At 39.0% G+C, this 18,772-nt stretch overlaps 3 protein-coding genes across 5 annotated transcripts; 2 read left to right on the top strand and 1 right to left on the bottom strand.

Moving 5' to 3' along the window:
- The first annotated feature begins 623 nt into the window (after positions 1–623).
- gprc5bb (G protein-coupled receptor, class C, group 5, member Bb) lies at positions 624–5,114 on the top strand. Of its 2 annotated transcripts, none has more exons than XM_073860196.1 (4): positions 624–1,402; positions 2,006–3,067; positions 3,143–3,249; positions 3,458–5,114. In XM_073860196.1, the coding sequence occupies exons 2-4, from the start codon at positions 2,008–2,010 to the stop codon at positions 3,500–3,502; spliced, it is 1,212 nt and encodes a 403-aa protein (XP_073716297.1). In that variant the 5' UTR covers positions 624–1,402; positions 2,006–2,007; the 3' UTR covers positions 3,503–5,114. The 2 variants fall into 2 exon arrangements, with proteins under 2 accessions (XP_073716297.1, XP_055060218.2); XM_055204243.2 differs by lacking the exon at positions 624–1,402 and adding an exon at positions 1,508–1,818.
- A 1,336-nt stretch (positions 5,115–6,450) lies between these two features.
- Positions 6,451–12,031, top strand: knop1 (lysine-rich nucleolar protein 1). Of its 2 annotated transcripts, XM_055204240.2 has the most exons (6): positions 6,451–7,836; positions 8,293–9,514; positions 9,913–9,972; positions 10,102–10,155; positions 11,091–11,430; positions 11,615–12,031. In XM_055204240.2, exons 2-5 carry the CDS (start codon positions 8,432–8,434, stop codon positions 11,394–11,396), a joined length of 1,503 nt encoding a protein of 500 aa, XP_055060215.2. In that variant the 5' UTR covers positions 6,451–7,836; positions 8,293–8,431; the 3' UTR covers positions 11,397–11,430; positions 11,615–12,031. The 2 variants fall into 2 exon arrangements, with proteins under 2 accessions (XP_055060215.2, XP_073716295.1); XM_073860194.1 differs by having other exon boundaries at positions 6,452–7,836; positions 11,091–12,031.
- exosc1 (exosome component 1) lies at positions 12,023–18,632 on the bottom strand. Its single transcript, XM_073860199.1, has 8 exons — positions 18,524–18,632; positions 17,677–17,792; positions 17,482–17,556; positions 14,968–15,056; positions 14,282–14,315; positions 14,148–14,198; positions 13,275–13,355; positions 12,023–13,188 (listed from the first exon to the last, which is right to left on the bottom strand). The coding sequence occupies exons 1-8, from the start codon at positions 18,549–18,551 to the stop codon at positions 13,078–13,080; spliced, it is 585 nt and encodes a 194-aa protein (XP_073716300.1). The 5' UTR covers positions 18,552–18,632; the 3' UTR covers positions 12,023–13,077.
- Positions 18,633–18,772: the final 140 nt, after the last annotated feature.

The following is an 18,772-nucleotide window of genomic DNA, read 5'->3' as shown; positions in this document are numbered from 1 at the left end:
GGTTGTGTTGTGGTTTTCCAGGACATTTGCTGACTCGGGGTAAGTTTTATGGCTGGGCACATCGGACGTCTATAGGAACTGATCTAGATGCAGCTTAACCTAATCTACATTGTGGGGACAAGCCAGATCTGCATGGATGTGTGTCCTCAGGCAAAGTTTGTTTTACAGAATGTGTGTTTATGTCTGGATGTTTCTCACAACTAATGTCAACAAATAATTTCATTATGAATAACTCCACAAAACTAATAGCTGTAACAGCATAGCCACTCATATTTTATCATGCAAGTAATCATATAGTTATTGTCGATTTTCTAAAGCCTTAATGAAATGGTAAAATCATTATTCTTGTTACTTTGTGTAAATTGTGTTAAATTGGTTATACTCTTGTTATCTATAGAGATGAAAAGGTGCTTATATTCTGATGGCACTGCACCATTGCAAAGGATTATTGTAAGACTACTTACGCACTAACACACACACTCTCTCTCTCTCTCTCTCTCTCTCTCTCTCTCTCACACACACACACACACACACACACACACACAATACACACATTCATTCTCTCTGTCACACACAAACATACGTATGACCTGAAGCGATGAGGTCTTTATTACATAAGTCTCTTAAGACATTCCGTGTGCACACATACCTGGCCGCGCGCGAGCACGTTACTGGTGCAAGACTTTACTGTCAGTTTACTTTGACAAAAACAGGTGAATCCTTATCTATTCAAAATATATCAGAATCATCTCGACCACGTGACCAGTACAAGTCTTGTCCTGAGGAGTTTGTGGATGATGCTATTGTTTATTTATAAGTTCTGCATCAGTGGAGTCATTTGGAGATGGGTGCTTAAGAAATCTAAGTATGGACTGCAGCAATTCAGTGGAGTCTCTATTGAATCAGACGTGAATTTTACCCTCTACTGCACACCGATCTGAACATCAGACCATTACAGCAGAGGAGACAGTAGCATCCACATCAACACTTCAACTGCGAGGACCAAAATATTTAACTGCTTCACGAATAACAGACTAAAGAAAAGAAAAAAGAAAGAAAAGAAAAGAAAATAAAAAAGCAGCTCTACAGATGTCGTGTGTAGGTGTGATGCTGTCTGGCGCACACTACTGACAATTTCTTTTCATTTCCAGTCCCTGTTTTTGGACTATTGAGTACGAGGACCCACGGGAGAAAGACTCGTTTGCTTGCCATGTTAGTAAAGGAGCGTATTATCATCAGAATATATGAGGATAACCTAATTTCCACACTATTAAAACATATTTTTATGGTTATCATCTGCGTGCGCGCCGTGGGTATGTGTGGATCACAAACTATTCTGGACAAATAAAAAAATCTAGATTTGTGCGTTAAAGCTTCAACAAATCAAATAAACATTCAAAAGGTAAGAAATCAGCTTCTTCGTCATACCAAACGATGTTTTGATGTTATTCATTTAAATTGTTTATAGGACTGTTAAGGACTGTGATATTTGCACGTTTATTTTATTTAATGATTTTAGTCTATCGTGATATTGCTGCAGTTAACTATGAATGCAACACAAAAGTTGTGTATGTGTATGCATACGGTCGAGGAGCTGTGTGTGTGCGTGTGTGTTTCTAGCGATTGTTCTTTATATAAATTGCGAGCGTCTCTATCTGGATCAGCCCACGCGCGCCTCTGGTTGCCATAGCAACTGCCGTGGGTTTACAAGGGGCAGAGGATGCGAGCGTTATCACGCAGCTTTTACAAGTAAACAGATGAGGATGAGCAAGTGCATCTCGTGTTCTGCTAGTTAATCGTTCACCTTTATTTAACCAGGTAACGTATATTTGCAAATAGAACAACTTATTAATAATTGAAAATGTTAGAGGTGCGTATATGGAATTAGTTTTACGGTGCCAGGGCATTTGCATATATGTCATGAATAAATTAAGTCTGATTATTGAAAACGTGTTTTAAATTCCCCTGATGGAAAATTATTGATTATATCTCATTTTCTCCACAGGCATGGCTCTGAGACTCACTCTCATCTTTACCCTGTCTCTAATTGGCTGTTGCGCTCTTGAGGACACGCCCCAGGCTATAGCCTCTCCCCCTCCTCGAGGGTGTGGTGCTGCTGTGGACCTGCCCTACAGGGTTCTGTGTGACCTGGAGTCCGTATGGGGTGTGGTACTAGAGGCAACAGCGTGTGGTGGTACCTTATCATCTCTGATTCTAGGTGTGATTCTCCTAGCCAAGTTCAAAACGGTAACGGAACCAGAGAAACGATGTGGCGTCGGCCCTCTCCTCCTCCTATTGGCCGGGACGATTGGCCTTTTCAGCCTATCACTGGTCTTCTTGGTTGGGCGTGGCGAGGTGCTCTGCGCGGTACGACGTGGGCTTTGGGGGGCGTTGTTTGCGCTGTGCTTCTCGTGTTTGCTGATGCAGGGGGTACGACTGAAGAAATTGGCCGGAGGGAGGCGGAGCCCGGCAGGTAGCTCTCTCGCCGGGCTGGCTTTCGGACTCACTTTGGTTCAAGGCATCATCGCTGGAGAGTGGATATTGCTCACTGTGGTCCGACAGGGGCACGCGGCCTGTGATTACCTGCCTTTAGACTTTGTGCTCGTGTGTAGCTACGCTGTAGCTTTGTTGCTGGCGGCCAGCGTGTTGTCGTTGGCTGTCATCCTGTGTGGAGGCGGCAACCGAGATGAATCAAACAGGATACGGATGAAATGGAGGTGTAACGGCGTCTGGCTTTTTCTCACATGTCTCTCGTCTCTTCTCGTCTGGGTCGCCTGGCTTGTGCTCTATCTCTACGGCGACGTCGCAGCTGTTGCAAAAGATTGGGATGAGCCGGCTTTGGCAGTTGCCTTGGTGACGGAAGGATGGGTGCTGCTGTTATTTCACGCTATCCCAGAATCCCACCTGTGTCTGCGCCCGGCCGACCAGAGGAACGTAGACGCGGGACAGAATTATTACGACACGCCTACAACCGTGCAGGGTTACCATGACGACGAGCGGCCGACCAATCCCGGAGCGTCGTACGCAGAGAGTACTCAGGCGTACTCTGTGGAGGAGCATGGTACAGGTACTGATAAACAAATGGGGTTATGTTTTTCACGTGTTCGTGGGGGTTTGTTTAAATTATTTATGTGTTTTATAGTTCTACAGGCTGGAGGGTATCATAACGGACTGATACGACCCGCAGTGCCGTTTCGTAGTCACGTTTATCAGCCCACTGAGATGGCCTTGCTCATGAACGCAGGAACGGTGAGTGTTATGCTAAATTATATCACGGGCCTGTTGAATGCTGTATTCTGATTGGCTGAGAAATGTTCCATTGGTGTTGATTATGTTTCTGTAAATCACACACCTTACCTGTCAACTGTCTTAAAAACAGTCACCAGAGCAATGTTTGTGGTAACCGTGGTATAATCAAAATAGTTGACTCCGGTCCTTTGAATTATGTGTGTTTCAGATCCCAACTGCACCTCCAAACTTTACCGGGAGGCATCTGTGGTGAAGCGGTTACCATGGCAATAACAATCCTCTTCCTCTCAGTTAGGATGCACTTTGGGTGACTTCACATAGTCAATAGGCACTTTATTAAAGGTTGAAGTTGGTGATTTCTGTGCCGCAGGCAGCACCAGTCAAAGATGCAGCTTTCTTTGGGAATCCTAACTGGAGCAGCAATAGCAACATTGGCTCAACTATTAGCATGAGTTTCAGTGCAGGACTATCTGTTTGTCAAAGCCAGTCTCAAACTCAGTGAACTAGCTATCTGGTTACTAGCTATCTTATGTATTTTGCACATTATAACCCTCAAACAATGAACAAACATGAACGACATATACACAAGCAGCTTTTATTAATAAATTCTTTAATTTTTGTACATTATATTTAGTTGCTTTACTGCTTAGTCAAACAATTGTGTCCTGGACGGTTCTTGGTGAGAATAAAAAAATTAGCTTGGTGCCGCTCGTGACACAGAAATTAGACTTCACCTTTAGAGTTCCATGTTAATAATGTGGAAATGCTTTTGTCAATCAAGTTAGAGCTGACTAAAATTTGATACAGATTTTAAATATGATAGGGAGCACAATTTTGCACTGGTTGTTTTGAAATGGACCTCTAGCCCGGAGTATATTCTGTTTTTTACGTGTATGCGAACATATGCGGTCAAACACACAGCCTTGCAAAGTATAGTTTACTTGACTCGTACATGTACACATACGTTCAACTCATGCACATTGTGACAAAATGCAATGCATCTCCTGGGCTAAATACTGCATACTCCTGTAGGCGCATGCGTGACCTACATAGACTGTAAAAAAAAGATGGACATAGTGTCCGTGACGTCACCCATTGGTTTGTGAAGACCGTTTTTGAAGCTTAAAGTAGGCGTTGCCTGCTATCGCCATCTTGGCCACGCGTCACCGCGAATCACTCGCGGAAAACCAAAAATGGGTAAAGAGGTGGGACATGGTTGAAGCTGAGGTGGCTGGTTGCTGAAACCACGCCCGCCTAGCTCGATTCTAGTGACAACAATGGCTGTTCAACCATAACTCAAGTGGCCATGCCCTTTATTATGCAGAAGTTTAAGGCTTAATATAATTTAAACGGATGAGTTACAAAAAATTCACCCCCTCACAGTTGTCATGAAGGGTTAAATTAGCTATACAGACCAAAATCACTTTTTGTACCAGGCTGTAAACATTATTTTCTACTGTAAAGTTGGGCATTTTTAACATGGTAGTCCATGGGAATTGACTCCCTTTTGGAGCCAGCCTCTAGCGGTCAGTCGATGAATTGCAGTTTAAGTCACTTCCGTATTGGCTTCATTAGAGATCGAAAGGTTGCCCCTCGCGTTGCACACATGCACACTCTTTTGATGAGGAAAATTGTGTCATGCACATTGTATGTTGACCCCGCATACACGTAAAAATGGACAATACTTTTGCCTTCTCTTATAAACATTGTACAAAATAAGTTTTATTATAATAGAAGTGGGAGATTGATTACCATTTGTATTACCATAGTTTTACTACAAATGTCATGTTTTAACTAGTTACTTCAGTGAAACAATGGTAAATGTTTACTATGGTTTTACTACAAAGAACATCCCAGCTGGCAGAGGGAAGTTCTGGGAGCGTTCCCTGAGGGTTCCCGGCGTTCCCAGGAACGTTCTGCCGGCGTGGAAGGTGTCCAGTTTTCTTGACGTTCTGGGGGCGTTTTTGTGTTGTCTCAACGTTGGAGGAATGTTGCATTTTGCCATTTTTGGACGTTGTGACAATGTCATGTTTTAATGTTCACACGATGTTTGGAACAGCAACTGTTTGTTGTGTTGACTTGTGTGATTGTTGTGTAGATGATAGAGAAACATTGCATTTAATTTTATTATATTTATTATATATTTTTTAAAACATTATTTCTGAATGTTTAGTAAATATATTGCTGTAGAAAACACAATTTACTTATTAGGTTTAGATGTTGAGGTTTTGTTTCATTTTGGGTCACCATTGTTGTGATTGGTGTTTGTTTTGGTTGGGCTCTTGACCCTTGACTTTAGCTTGCTAGTTTTCTCTGTTGTGTTGACTTTGTGATGATGCACCACGTTTGTTGTGAACATGTGGGGTTAATAGTGTAATTCTGTGGTGGTTGGTATAATTGTAAAGATAATGACTTAATTAAATTACTAATCAAAAGTTTGTTTTCTGTCAATAATGTGGGTGAGATCCAGCACTTTCACAGCAGTTTGTCATTAAGGAGTTTTAGAAACTTTGGACAAAAATCTCATTCAGGACTCCCAGCATGCACTGCAGCATGGATAAATAATGATTGTTTTTTTACAATTTTCTTTGTCACCATGGTTGAGATTCATAGTCTGATTCTTGATGTTTGTGCATCCCAATTATGCAGCAGATATTTTTTGTCCAAAGATTCTAAAACTTCTTGATGACGGACTGCTCTGAAAGTGCTGTATCTCATTTGCATTGTTGACATAAAATAAACAGATTTGATTAGTAAATTAATTAGGGATGATTTTTTTCCATTATGTACCAACCACCTCACCACAGAATTACACTACTAACTTAACATGTTCATGGCAGGTGTGGTGTGTTAGCAAAGAGTTAACACAACCAGGGAAAAAAATGGCAGGCGAGGGACGGGGGTCAGGAGCCCAACTGGGGCGAACACTGGTCACAATAATGGTGACTTGGAATGAAACAAAACATCAGCATCTAAACTTATAATAGATATATAGTATATAATAAATATAGTGGAGTAATATAAATATAAAAAATAAATATAATAAATGCAATGTTTCTCTATCATTTACATAACAATCGGGCGGGTCAATATAGTAAACAGTTTTTGTTTTGAACATTTTGTGAACGTTGAAACATGACATTGTCATGGCGTTTGGAGGTGGTGAAGTGTGGCATTCCTTTGGCGTTGGGACGGCACAGAAGCGTTCTTGGAGCGTCGGGAAGGCTGGACACTTTTTGCGTTGGCGGAGCGTTTTTGGGAGCGTTGGGAGCTTTCGGGGAGCGTTCTTGGAACTTTTTTCTGTTAGCTGTGATTGTGAAACTATTAACCTGGTACAATTTTGTAAAGGATACCAATCTTGTTTGTTTACATTTTGATTATACCACAGAGCTGTTGGATTTTAATCATTCTGTGGAATGCATCATTCTGATTGGTTGACAAACGTTCTAAGGGTGTGCATTATTTTTTAGTAAACACACATCTATGAAATAGTTTCAGGTCTGTCGACTGCATTACAGTTCAATATCACTACGCCAGTTCCATATCACCCCAATTATGTTGTTGCCGCATTTATTTATTTTGAATAGTTAAATGTTCCGTCGCCAATATTCCATACTTACTCCTTCAGTCAAATGCAGAGATGAAGACCTGTTTTAATGTACATAAACAAACAAATCTAGCCTTAGCAAATATTCTTTCTGCATTCCACTTTAAAAACATAATCACAATCTGTTTGTTTAAATTGTATTTATTTGTATGAAATTGATATTTGGTCTCTTTTGAACTAAATAGTTTGTTATGATATCACATCCCTGCTAAAAAATATATAATAGTTACTATTACATTATCCATTTTGAACCATCAAATGTTCACCATTAAAACCAGTACAGGTCCCATTATAACCATAAATTTTTTTTATCAGTAATGTACATTTTCCAGACGTTGTTGCACGCTTATTGCTCGTCAATCTTCATGCAGTTGATGCTGTAACTGTTGTATTTCAGTACAGTGAGCACATTTATAAACTCAGTGCCGTGTTTGATCTTGTAAGGCGATACTGTTATTTCATGTTATTTTTCTGGCACACAAATATGCTGGCTTGACGGTGCTGCAGTTATATAAATGAGTGTAGTTTTGTTCGACTTCATGCAGAGCTGCGCAGCCCGATTGGCATATGACGTCAAATTACCCCGAGACTCCAGACATTTGACGTCATACACCGACGGTCTGCGCAGCGATGGATGAAGTCGAGTTTTGTTAATTGTTTTAAGACATAAGCACTTTCAACAGGTTGGATAGAAGACTTTAAATGTACTCTTTGTATTGTAGAGGTCGATTACGTGATTTGCACAGATTTGCTCGTATTTCTTCCTATATTTGATGTCTATATTTGAAATAAATCCTAATAAAATACTTGCAGTGTTTTCAAAGCGTCTCCTGTCACTTTTTGAATTGCGCGTGCGCACTCTATCGGTCTCTGTCGGTGGCGTCACCGTAGCCAAGCGCGCGTAAGCGTTGCTGAGGAAGTAGAATCATGGTTCCTTCCGGATTGAAGTCGCAGGGAAGGTGGACAGGCACACGTGCGAAGTAAGTATTAAAATACACAAATTATATAAACAACATGTTGACGTGGATCACTCGTTTGGTGTAACTTTGTACATGCGTGTGGTAAGCTGCTAAACGGATAAAATATGAAACTGTTACTGGATTATTGTTATCGCTGAATATATTGCATGCATATTTACCAAATGAAAACATTGGTCACAAGCGCTTTGCGTTTTTAAGTTGCTTGATCTTTAAGACAATAGTGGATATTCTGTGGCTTTTAGTTTATTTTAAAAAAATCTGTGTATTCTTAAAGGTAATAAAATAAAGTGATTGTGCAAACAAATTCATGTAATACAATAAATTCCCCATGAATCAATAACAATACATAAATATAAAAAATATCTATGTCTATATAATGTCTATACATTGTGTTTATATCACAAACAGCTTCACATGACGTCATTGATCTGTCCGAAATATGCTTTTATTTTTCAGCCTTTACCTAAAGTTCCTGCTGATCCTGGATCATAAAAGAGAGTAAAATAAAGATGCAAAAATCAAGAGATGACTTTTCAGACCTTTCCTGACAAAAACTGACACGTGTAATCAAACAAGAGGAGCTTTAAATCTGGAGATGGCGGTCGATGGAACGTTTAAAGAGAAGAAGAAGAAGAAAAAAATTAAGGAAGGTAAACTGGGTGGAACCAAAAATATTGCACAATATCACCCCACTTCTGTCCAGGCAAATGCTAAAACTGAACAATCAGATGTAAAGATCTGTGATGGAGGGCAACATGAGCATGATGCTACTAAAAAGAAAAAGAAGAAAATCAAAGAGGAGAAAGTAAAAAAAAACAACCTTGTGTCTTGTGAAGCGTCTGTCAAGACTGCTGTTAAAACAGAACCCATGGGAATAAACAGTGGTAAAAGAGGCCAAGAAGAAAATGATGTTCCTCAGAAGAAGAAAAAGAAGAAGAACAAAAAAGAGATGGAACATGTTCAAGAAGAAGTGATGGAAGTCAAGATGGATGGAGATCATTTGGAGGAGTCGAGGGTAAAGAAAGTGAAGAAAAAAAGAGATAAACAGATGGAGGTGAATGTCACCAAAACTGGAGAAATAAAGAAAAAGAAGAAGAAGAAGGAAGTCGAGGTCAAAGAAGAAGAGGTTGATGTAGGAAACAATGGAGAGATAGACAAGAAAAAGAAGAAAAAAAGGAGGAATATCGAAGATGAAGTACTAAACCCAAAAGCAGAGGATGGAGAGATCAAGAAGAAAAGAAAAAAGACACAGGCACATGTAAAAACTGAAGAAAGTGAAGCATGCATAGGTGACGAACCAACAAAGAAAAAGACGAAAAAAGAAAAAAACACCAGTTTAAAGACTAAAAGTAATGTAGAATGTGTGGAAGTGATTGAAGAGAAGGTAAAAACAAAGAAGAAGAAGAAATTGGCTCCAGTAGAAGACGACGTGGAGGAGATAAATGCACAGAAAAAGAAGAAAAAAAGATTAGAAAGCATAGATGAGGGCCCTGCATGCGTGAACGGGATGAAAGAAAAGGCAAATGTCACATGTGATGTCATAGGAAAGGTGAAGACGTCAGACCAGAAGAAGAAAAAGAACATCAAGGTGAAGGTTGATGATGTCACAGAGAAGATAAAGGAGGAGCTAGTGAAAAAGAAGAGGAGTAAAAAAGACAGGAACGAGTCCACAGAAAAGGTAAAAAACTCAATAATAAGAGTACATTTGACCCTAAAATCAGCAACAAAAAAATTATAATAATAATATTATTTGAATAAAATTGTAATACATTTTCCCACCTCACTAGATTATCTGTGCTCTAATGCAGTAGTTTAAAGGGGACATATCATGAACATTTTCCACTTTTTTCATGTTTAAGTGCTTTAATTGGGTCTCCAATAAAAAGTTTTTGTGGATTGTCCCAATTTGTCCCACAATCGTGTGTGGTTGAATTGCAGCGCATCTCTGAATTTATTACCCCTGTCTACCAATAAATGTATAAGAACTTAAATGTGCATTAAATCTTTAAGTATTTTAATGCAATGTTAACATGCTGCTTTTTGTATCACTCATACATGCTCACTTTGTATCATCAGGATGATATTGTGTTCCTGTCGGCAAAGCCTGGAAATCAGGATGAAGTTTCTATAGACCAGGTACTGCCCCAGCTGACAATGAATGACAAGACTATATCCAATTTAGACACAACAGGGTCTTACCTCATACAGCTCATTCTGTCGTGTCGTCCTGTCAGAAGTTTTTGATGGGTATCTTCTGATCCACAGGCTCGTCGGCTCGCCCTGCAGAAGGAAATTGATCAGGAGTCACAACCTGAAGTGGTCAGTTCCTACTGTACATCCAAACACACACCATACATGCACTAGTTAGCTGCCCACTTGGAGGCGGTTCACATTTCGTTTTTTTGCGTGCACAAATGTGTTATTTCAAATGTGTTTTTTTTTTCAGGCGTGTCTGCAACGCAGCCACTTAAATTTTAACTTTTCAGAATTCTGCCTCTAAAAGAAGAAGGAAAGCAATGCGGTCGCGTGTTCCACTTGGTTTTAGACGTGAAAATGTGAACTGTCCCTTAGACTGCATACTTGATTTAGCATGCAACACCTGATTAATTTACAGAATCAAGGATTGTTTTGCGTACTTGCATATTGTATGTTTCGAAGCTAAGGTAGCATGTATAGTTTGTGGATAAAGCAATCCCACAATGCACTGTTTAGTTTAGTGATAAACATAATCTAAGATGGCAGATAAATTAAAAGAAACATTCATTTTAATTATGTTTAAAAGAACACGCCCATATTTTGGGAATTTAGCTTATTCACTGTAACCCCCAGAGTTAGATAAGTCCATACATACAACTTTCTCATCTCTGTGCGTGCTGTAACTCTGTCTGACGCAGCCCCCGCTAGCTTAGCACAAAGACTGGAAGTGAATGGCTCCAGCTAGCATACTGCTCCCAATAAGTGACAAAATATTGCGAACATTTTCTTATTTATATGTTGTGATTTATATAGTCGCACCGTGTACAAATACACAAATGCACAACTCTGGCACAATGCCGAACTCTCTGCTCCTCACCAGGGGCTTCTCGGGTGCTGCGAGCAAATCACTCCGCACAAGTAGCAGTGCTTCACCGTCTGAGAATATAGTTCCCAGTATGTAAACTGTTAAAAGATGGCTGTGTCTCATATGACCTTGTTATTTGTTCACGGTTGTTTATCTATGTGGATGAATCTGATTTGTATTTGTGTATTTCTAGAATGTCGGCCAGTGGAGCACAGCTCAGTTTGACAGCTCTGAAAGACAAGCTAAGTTCCTGCGACTGATGGGCGGGTTTAAAAAGAGCAGCCAGCCAATCACAGGAAGCACTGGGCGGGCAAACATGGCCCTAGGAACTGAAGGTCAACAGACTTTACAGCAAGGCCTTCTGGGAGAATTTGAGCGTGCGCAGAGTCGGCACATGGACTTCGGGAGTAGAGGAACCGGGTTGGGATTTTCACCTCCGTCCAATAAGAAGTTCGCAATTGATGTGAACGCACGGAAATCGATACGGTTTGATGACTGAGATGAATTGGCACACACATTTTTTGTTTACTCAGGTTGTTACACATTTTTTTACGGGATTTTTTTTTAGTTTATAGCAATTATATCAGTCAATCTCCAGAATATACAGAAAAATTCCTTAAAAGTGTCAATGCAGGCCACTAGTCCATAAATTTAATGGTACTAAATTATTGCTTTGAAAAATCTGTGCTGTTGTTTTGACTGCAATTACATTTTTAGGTTGACAGCTGTGGCCATGAAGAGCCTTTAAAATTTCACAAAAACATCATACAGGTTTGGAAAGAAAGGAGCAAGAGTAAACCATGACAATATTTTTTGTGAACTACTTGTGTAAACTATTAATCTCAATCATTTATGACCTGTTATAACAATTACCTGTAAATAAAATGCAAACTACCGAAGAGTCTTTGATATATAACCACCAGTCTTCATTAAATTAATTTACTCGGATGAAATTTTTAAGATGTAATTAACTCATAAGAATTAGATATATCACCAAAGGCTCTTTAAATGTCTTATTCAGTGATATTGAGGGAAATTTTTGAGGTTTGCAGTGTTTATTTTTTTATATATAGAGATAAGTCCAGTGCTTTATTGTTTTACAAAATGCTACATTAAAGCCAAGCGTGAACTTTTCTTCTGTTAGATGCTTTATTTCTTCTCTTGTAAACACATGACCTCTCAAAACAGTTACAAAGTGACAGAACAAAGTAAAAGTATGAAAATAAAGAGACATATTCCAAGAATAAAAGCAGCAAAAAGAAACTCGAACATCTCCGAATGACTATTTTTGCGGTTCATGTGCTTTTAAGAGTTTGAAATCAGTGCCGCCAAAAATAACCTCAGTAACTTCACTTCAGATTTCCTCCAAAGATTCTCCATCATGTTTTTCTGTTGAAATGCGATTGTGACATTTCTTATGAATTCAGGTTTGTTGTTTATGGATCTCACGCTGTATGAATCAAATGACCTGGATGGTTTAAAAAACACCATTTTACTTTTATAAGTATCATTGGTGGTTTACATTCTCACAAAACCATGTTTTACCCCAAAACAAAGCCTATTTTTAGGATTAGCTCATTTCTTCATAGTGAAATTTTCATTACAATTAATAACTCTTCAACCAGAATTCTCATTACAGTAATGCAATATAATTTCATTTTCAAAACTATAACGCAAATAGTGTTTAAACAAATGTAAAACAGTAATATTTTAATGAGAATTAGGAGAAAGATGTGCTTAACTGTTTTGTAAATTATGTCAAACACTGATGGTCTTAAAAAGGCTTCATTGTCTTTATAAAAAGACATTTTTTCTCTGAGGTAAAATTATAAACCAGATTTTTTTCATAAGATTCACTTATAACCAACATCCTGGGATGTTTGTAGAGGCTCTAAAACAATTTCACATATGACATTGCATCACACCCAAAATGTCATAAATGCCTGTTTCATTAGTACACAACTACATTCTTATCATAGTAAAATGTTATTCGTATGTCATCATTGCTCCTACGGTTTCAGAAATGGTTTTAAATCAATTTACCAGTGTGCACTTCATACGCATTACACCTGTTAAGAATAAAATATCTGACAGAGAAATCGACAGGAGTAAAGTAAGAGGGCGTGTCTTTGAAGCTGTGTGTTCCAGTGGGTGTGGTTAAAAGACCTGGTGGGCGTGGCTCAGGCCTGCAGGTACTCCGGCTGTACCCGCGCTACCTTGCGAAACTCTTTAGCGTGTGTGCGTGGACATTGCATCTCGCACCAGCTGATGGGAACCATCTGAGCACCAGCGTGAAAATCAGAGGAACAAAACGTGAGTAAAATGGAGATTATTTACACTATTTTGGTGCACTATCATTGAACGGCCCCTTACCAGCCTCACTGTGGGCCACCACCACGCCCAGTTCATTCTCAGCTGTAGTTAGCAGGTAGTTCGACTGCACGTCACCTAAAGAGATCTGAGGGCTGGGGTCAAGGGTCAAAAACGCATTTCAGATACAAGAGTTTATAACAGGAGTCCTGTATTATAAAGCTATTAATGGAGTCAGGTCATTTTTGAAGAGCTCAAATGCAAAAGCTGCTAAATTCCCCTTCTTAAAAAATTAGATAATGATACTGACCGAATGTTCTCTGCCTGTGTTTTACGTTCAAACATTTTAAATCCGCCTAATCCCGACCTCGGGCCATTTAGAAATACTGGTTTGTTGGGAGAATCTATTAAACACCACAATGATTTTCAGCAAAAAATTAGATGAACAACGGCATGCGTACATCAAGGTGCAAGACTTTATCACTCAGTTAAAGGTGATGTATCGAATATATTAGGATATTGACCGAAGTTTTGAGCCTTTTACTCAAAAACAAAATTTGAAGAATGTGCAGCAAAACCTTTCAAATGTGTTTAATATCAAATTAAAGTGACATTTGTGAAAATAAGAAATTTTAATTACTGAACCAAAACCTGAAAGCCTGTTAAAAAAATGTTAAATTACTTTGAGGGTTTTGCATCTGTACTCTCTGAACTTTATTTCTTTCCAGAGTTTGATTTTTCGTGATATGTCTCCTTTAATGCAAAATTGTAACCCAACAATAACTACCAAGTCTTTAAGGATAGACACATCAAAGTGGACAAAAGGCAATTATTATATTCAAAAGGTATCACAAAATGATAAATTACTTATTGACTCTATCCAAGGACTCATTCAGTAAACTGACTCTCAAGAGATTAAATTTTTTTTTTTAAAGGATACGACTTTAGCAAGGACGATGTCTCCTGGCCTGAAGCTTTTGTACGTCTCCACCTGAAAAGAAAAATGAAAAAAAAATTTAACAATCGACTCAAAACATGGCATTTCTCTTTCTACAATTTACCAGGTTAACTCACCTTATCTTTCTCTGTCGCTCTTACATCTTCTCTTCTGGAGAGATAAAAACAAGAATTAGGAAGGTCAAATTACATTTTTACTTCTATACTAACAATGCACTGACAAAATGGATGTGATTTTTCAGTCAAAAATTTTAATATAATTTCCCAGAGAATGCATTTATTACCAATATATTGAACCATCTGTTTATATTTTCCAAACATTAGAAAAATATCAGCCATGTGATGTATTTAAGATGAGGGAAAACATGCAAGCGTTATGGATGTGACAAGTATTTGTGTAACATTCAAGTTGTAGGAATTCCTTAAATTTAAAATTGCACAAATCAGAAGCAATGATATCCAACAAATGGAGACGGGGCGACTCTTCAAAGAAAAGAAAATATGTATTATTTTTCTTGTGTGAATTTATGAGGAAGAAACAACGTTATGGGTGTGACAATTCTGAAATCTGGACTTAAAACATAAAACAAAGACCAGAGATTAAAGCCACCAAATACTTACATCAGAGTATCAGTATGGTTAAAAACATTTGGTAAAAACTTCATTTTTTGGTAAAGTTGTCATTGGCATGGAATTGCTTATTTAATGCTTTTTAAGACTTCCATCTTCGGGACATGAATATTTGAATTAAACAGAATTAAGGGGCTAAACTATATTTGATGGTGTTTGAAACATCAGTATACCTGATAGTGCCTCTGAAGCGATCTTTCAGTGGTGTCGACCCCACATATAAGATGTGAACCTTAGCAAACCTTGGGTTGATACTTGTTACCTTGCACAACAAATCACACACAATTAGAAACATTATGTACAGGTCATCCAAAAAGGAAGAATCGTCATCATTTACACACCTTTGTTTTTTTTCAAACCCATGTGACTTTCAGTATTAGGTTTCATGTTTTCAAGTGAATGGTATTCCACAAAAGAAAGAAAATTATTTGGGTGGGGAATAGGTTTGCAAAGGGGCTGAAAGTTTCCTGTAAATTTCTGGAAACTTTTCATGGAAACTTCACCTGGGTAATTTTGGATTTTTTTTAAATTGTAAACTTAATGTAGCCTGGGTGCCAGCCCATCTTAGCCCCGCCCACAAGATTTTGTAAACGGGAAGATGGGTCTGGGGTTTCTGCGTTGAGGAGCTACTATGCTAGGACAAACGCTGGTCGAACCAATCAAATTGTCAGGGCGGGCTTTATACGATGATGGACAGATAATCAACAGTAACGTAATAAACCACGTCACCAAAGAGCGCGTGTGTTGAATGGCTGCCGCTGTAGAGTTCAGATGTGTGGATTCTGACATTTGCTGCGTCCGAAAACTCAAGGCAGTGACTCGTTGCCTCGCTGCCTCATGAGGAAATGACTTCGGAGGCATAAAGGTAGCTCAGAGATAGACTTTCGGACACACTTCTAAGGCAGCGTGTTTGAAATTTAAACAGAGAGCGCCTTTGTGATAACTAATCACATATTTGAAAACTACAATACTAATTTCTCGCTAGAAATGCAATTAAAAGGTGTAAAAAGTACAAATATACCTTTATTTACACTAAATTGGTGGTCCTGTCGCGTCCTTGGCCGCCATTTTATTTTTTCGAACTCAACCGGACTCGACCAATCACATTCTTAATGTACGTCCACGCATAGGTATCTCAGGAGACAGGAAGTAAACCAAACATTGAATCCGGACATGCCTTGATGCCTTGCTGCCTTGGAAAGCTGCCTCAGAAGGCAGCAATTTAGAGTTTTCGGACGCAGCCATTGAGTCTGTTCTAAAAGATATCAACAGAGCATTGATTTTAAAAGAGGAACAAAGAAACGCGAGCAGGGCATTTGTTGATGTTTTTGCCGTCCTTCCTATTCGGCAAAAGTTGGTCGCAACTGAAATGGCTAACGTTATCACGGCGATGCAACTCAGCGTGCACGACGAGATGGATATAGCGGTCGTTGCCAGCTTCTTTTCGGAAGCCCGGAATTGTGGTTGCTGAATAAGTGGAGAGACATGCTAGGCTCCAATATTTTCAAGCAAACGTAATGGGTGTCGTCGTGGATGAAGTTCACCTAACGTACAAATGGTAAGAGATAGTCTTACTCTATGACTTAGTAAATACTTCATGTTGTGATATAAACGAAATGTTGTAAACATAATAGGTGTTGATGTACATTCGCTAACTCAGTATAATCACAATGTTAGTGTCATTGTAGCGAAATAACTATCAGTTCGGTCAGGCTGCAAAGACGTAATTTCAACACACGTCACACACTCCGTTGCTCTGATTGGTCGTAGGTCTATCCAATTGAGTGCAGAGGCATTTTTCGGTTGAGACACGCCTCATAATTATAGCTCAATGGAGCGGTATCAGACTCAAATTCTGACTAGAATTGAGTATGGCAACGTCAGGCTAAACTTAATGGGAATTATTTGAAAATTTTGGGAAATTTATATAAACTATATTATATACAAACATAAATGAACATTTTCTTTGGTCAAAAGCAGACATGCATGCAAGGTAATACAATGCTTTGAAGAATCCTGCTACTTATGCTCATCAAGCCGTGGATTTATTCGAATATTTATGATTTCTGAATGATTTTTGATCAAACACAGGCTTGATGAGTATAAAAGACTTCTTTAAAAAAAATTAAATAGTAATCTGTCCAAACTTTTGGGTGGTACAGTAATTCTGTATGATAACAGAAAACTGGCTAGCAGAATGAAAGAGCATCACAGCTTGAGCTACCTACATGATAGCTTATCAATGCTTATCAAAACATAATCAAGACTTGATGTAGTACTTGGGCTGAAATGCAGCAAGTGTTGCTTTTGTGGTAGTCAAGGCCTGGAAAATTCCCTGTTTGTTCCCATTATTTCCCATATATTCCCTTTAATTCCCATGGAAAGTTTCCAGCCTTAAAAATTCCCAGAATTTTGCAACCCTAGTTGGGAAGAACATAAGGGCAAGGTAACAATGACACAACTTAAATTTTTGGGTGATCTGTCCCTTTAAGTTGTTTGCCATCGACAAAGCCACACAAACGACAAAGAGATTAATTTGGATGTTAAAAGTGCCTAAGAAACAAATATCTTCTCTATGTGAGGACATGAACAGCTCATAATGAAATCTGACCATAGTAATCTCATTATTACAGTGATTCAGATATGGCATTATACACTTATAATGATGTCATGTTTCAGACGCTCACCTTGCAGGTGACAATGGCACCGACGTCAGGCAAAAGCTGTGCTTCTGTCTCTCTAACAACTGAAATCACCGGAAGCTAAAAAAGAAAAAGGCGGACATTGAGTTTCTCTTATAAATGTTTTTATTCAATACTCACATTGTATAAAGTGGCTACAGAACATTTGGGTTCAACATAATAGCAAATCACCCAACTAACCTCCTCTCCTTCGTTCTTCCTCAGTACGTACCCCGCAAGAGAGGCAAAGACGTAGCCGTGCCGCAGATACGTGCCGGTGCCGGGGATACAGTCCTCCGTGCTGCAGAGCCTTTCACCTGTACAAAAAACAGACAGTTAACACTTAAAAATATATAATATTGCCATTTTCAGAAGTTAAACAACACAGTTTCAGCTTTTATGCAGGAATTAGGTTGAAAATCCAATCATGCACGTGTAACAGCGTTACTGTAACGCACTTTTCATGTAAATGTAACGTGATTTTTGTTGGACATTTGTTTAAAAAGTGAAACTCTTAAAACAGACGATCTTAATTGGTTTCAGGAAAGATTTGCTGTTGAAAACAGCTGGAGTCATTGATCAGTTGCCAAGTTCGTGTACAGGCACATAATGCAGTCCTGTCAGAGGAGTATGCATGACAGCAGCTCTCACGCCCAAAGCGGTGGGCGGGGCTCGCCAAACGAGTCTTTAAACCCCGTTAACACCCTGAGAACTACTCCCGCGTAGTATAGTAGTAAATCAATATTACCAAACCAACTAAATAACGACGGCAAAACCGAGATATGTGACTGCGGAGGATGTTTATATACATGCTAAAACTTTCACAACCGTATTGCGCGCGCAGCTAATTCAGCAGAGCAATGCAACACCCACTTGACTGCACGTGTAAAAGCTTGGCAGCGCTCATACTCCTGTAAACGTTAACCAACGACATCAAAGTTCATAAAATGTCAGGTAGCGCGTAGGTGAATAACATATAAGTCACGCTAAGAGTATCTCAATAAACAGTAAAGAATGAGAAGGTAAAGAGTTAATAACAGTGACCCACCTGGAACACACAGCTTCATGGGCGACATGTTTTCAAGAAGCGACAGCTGCCTTCTGATTGGCTATTAGGCCGAGGGCAAACTGCGCACTGATTGGTCAATTCGTAATGTGTGGTACACGGAGAGCGCCATCTTTGTTGTGGCAGTAGATAAAAACGAAATTATCTCATTCGTGTACAAACATCAATAAATATTTTTAGAATCATTAGTACTAAATTTCCCACATTTATTATTTATGTATCAGTATTATC

The sequence above is a fragment of the Misgurnus anguillicaudatus genome, chromosome 3 (assembly GCF_027580225.2).
Source record: "Misgurnus anguillicaudatus chromosome 3, ASM2758022v2, whole genome shotgun sequence".
Taxonomy (NCBI): Eukaryota; Metazoa; Chordata; class Actinopteri; order Cypriniformes; family Cobitidae; genus Misgurnus; species Misgurnus anguillicaudatus.
Note: the sequence above shows the minus strand (reverse complement) of the source record. Positions and strands in the feature narration are given on the sequence as shown.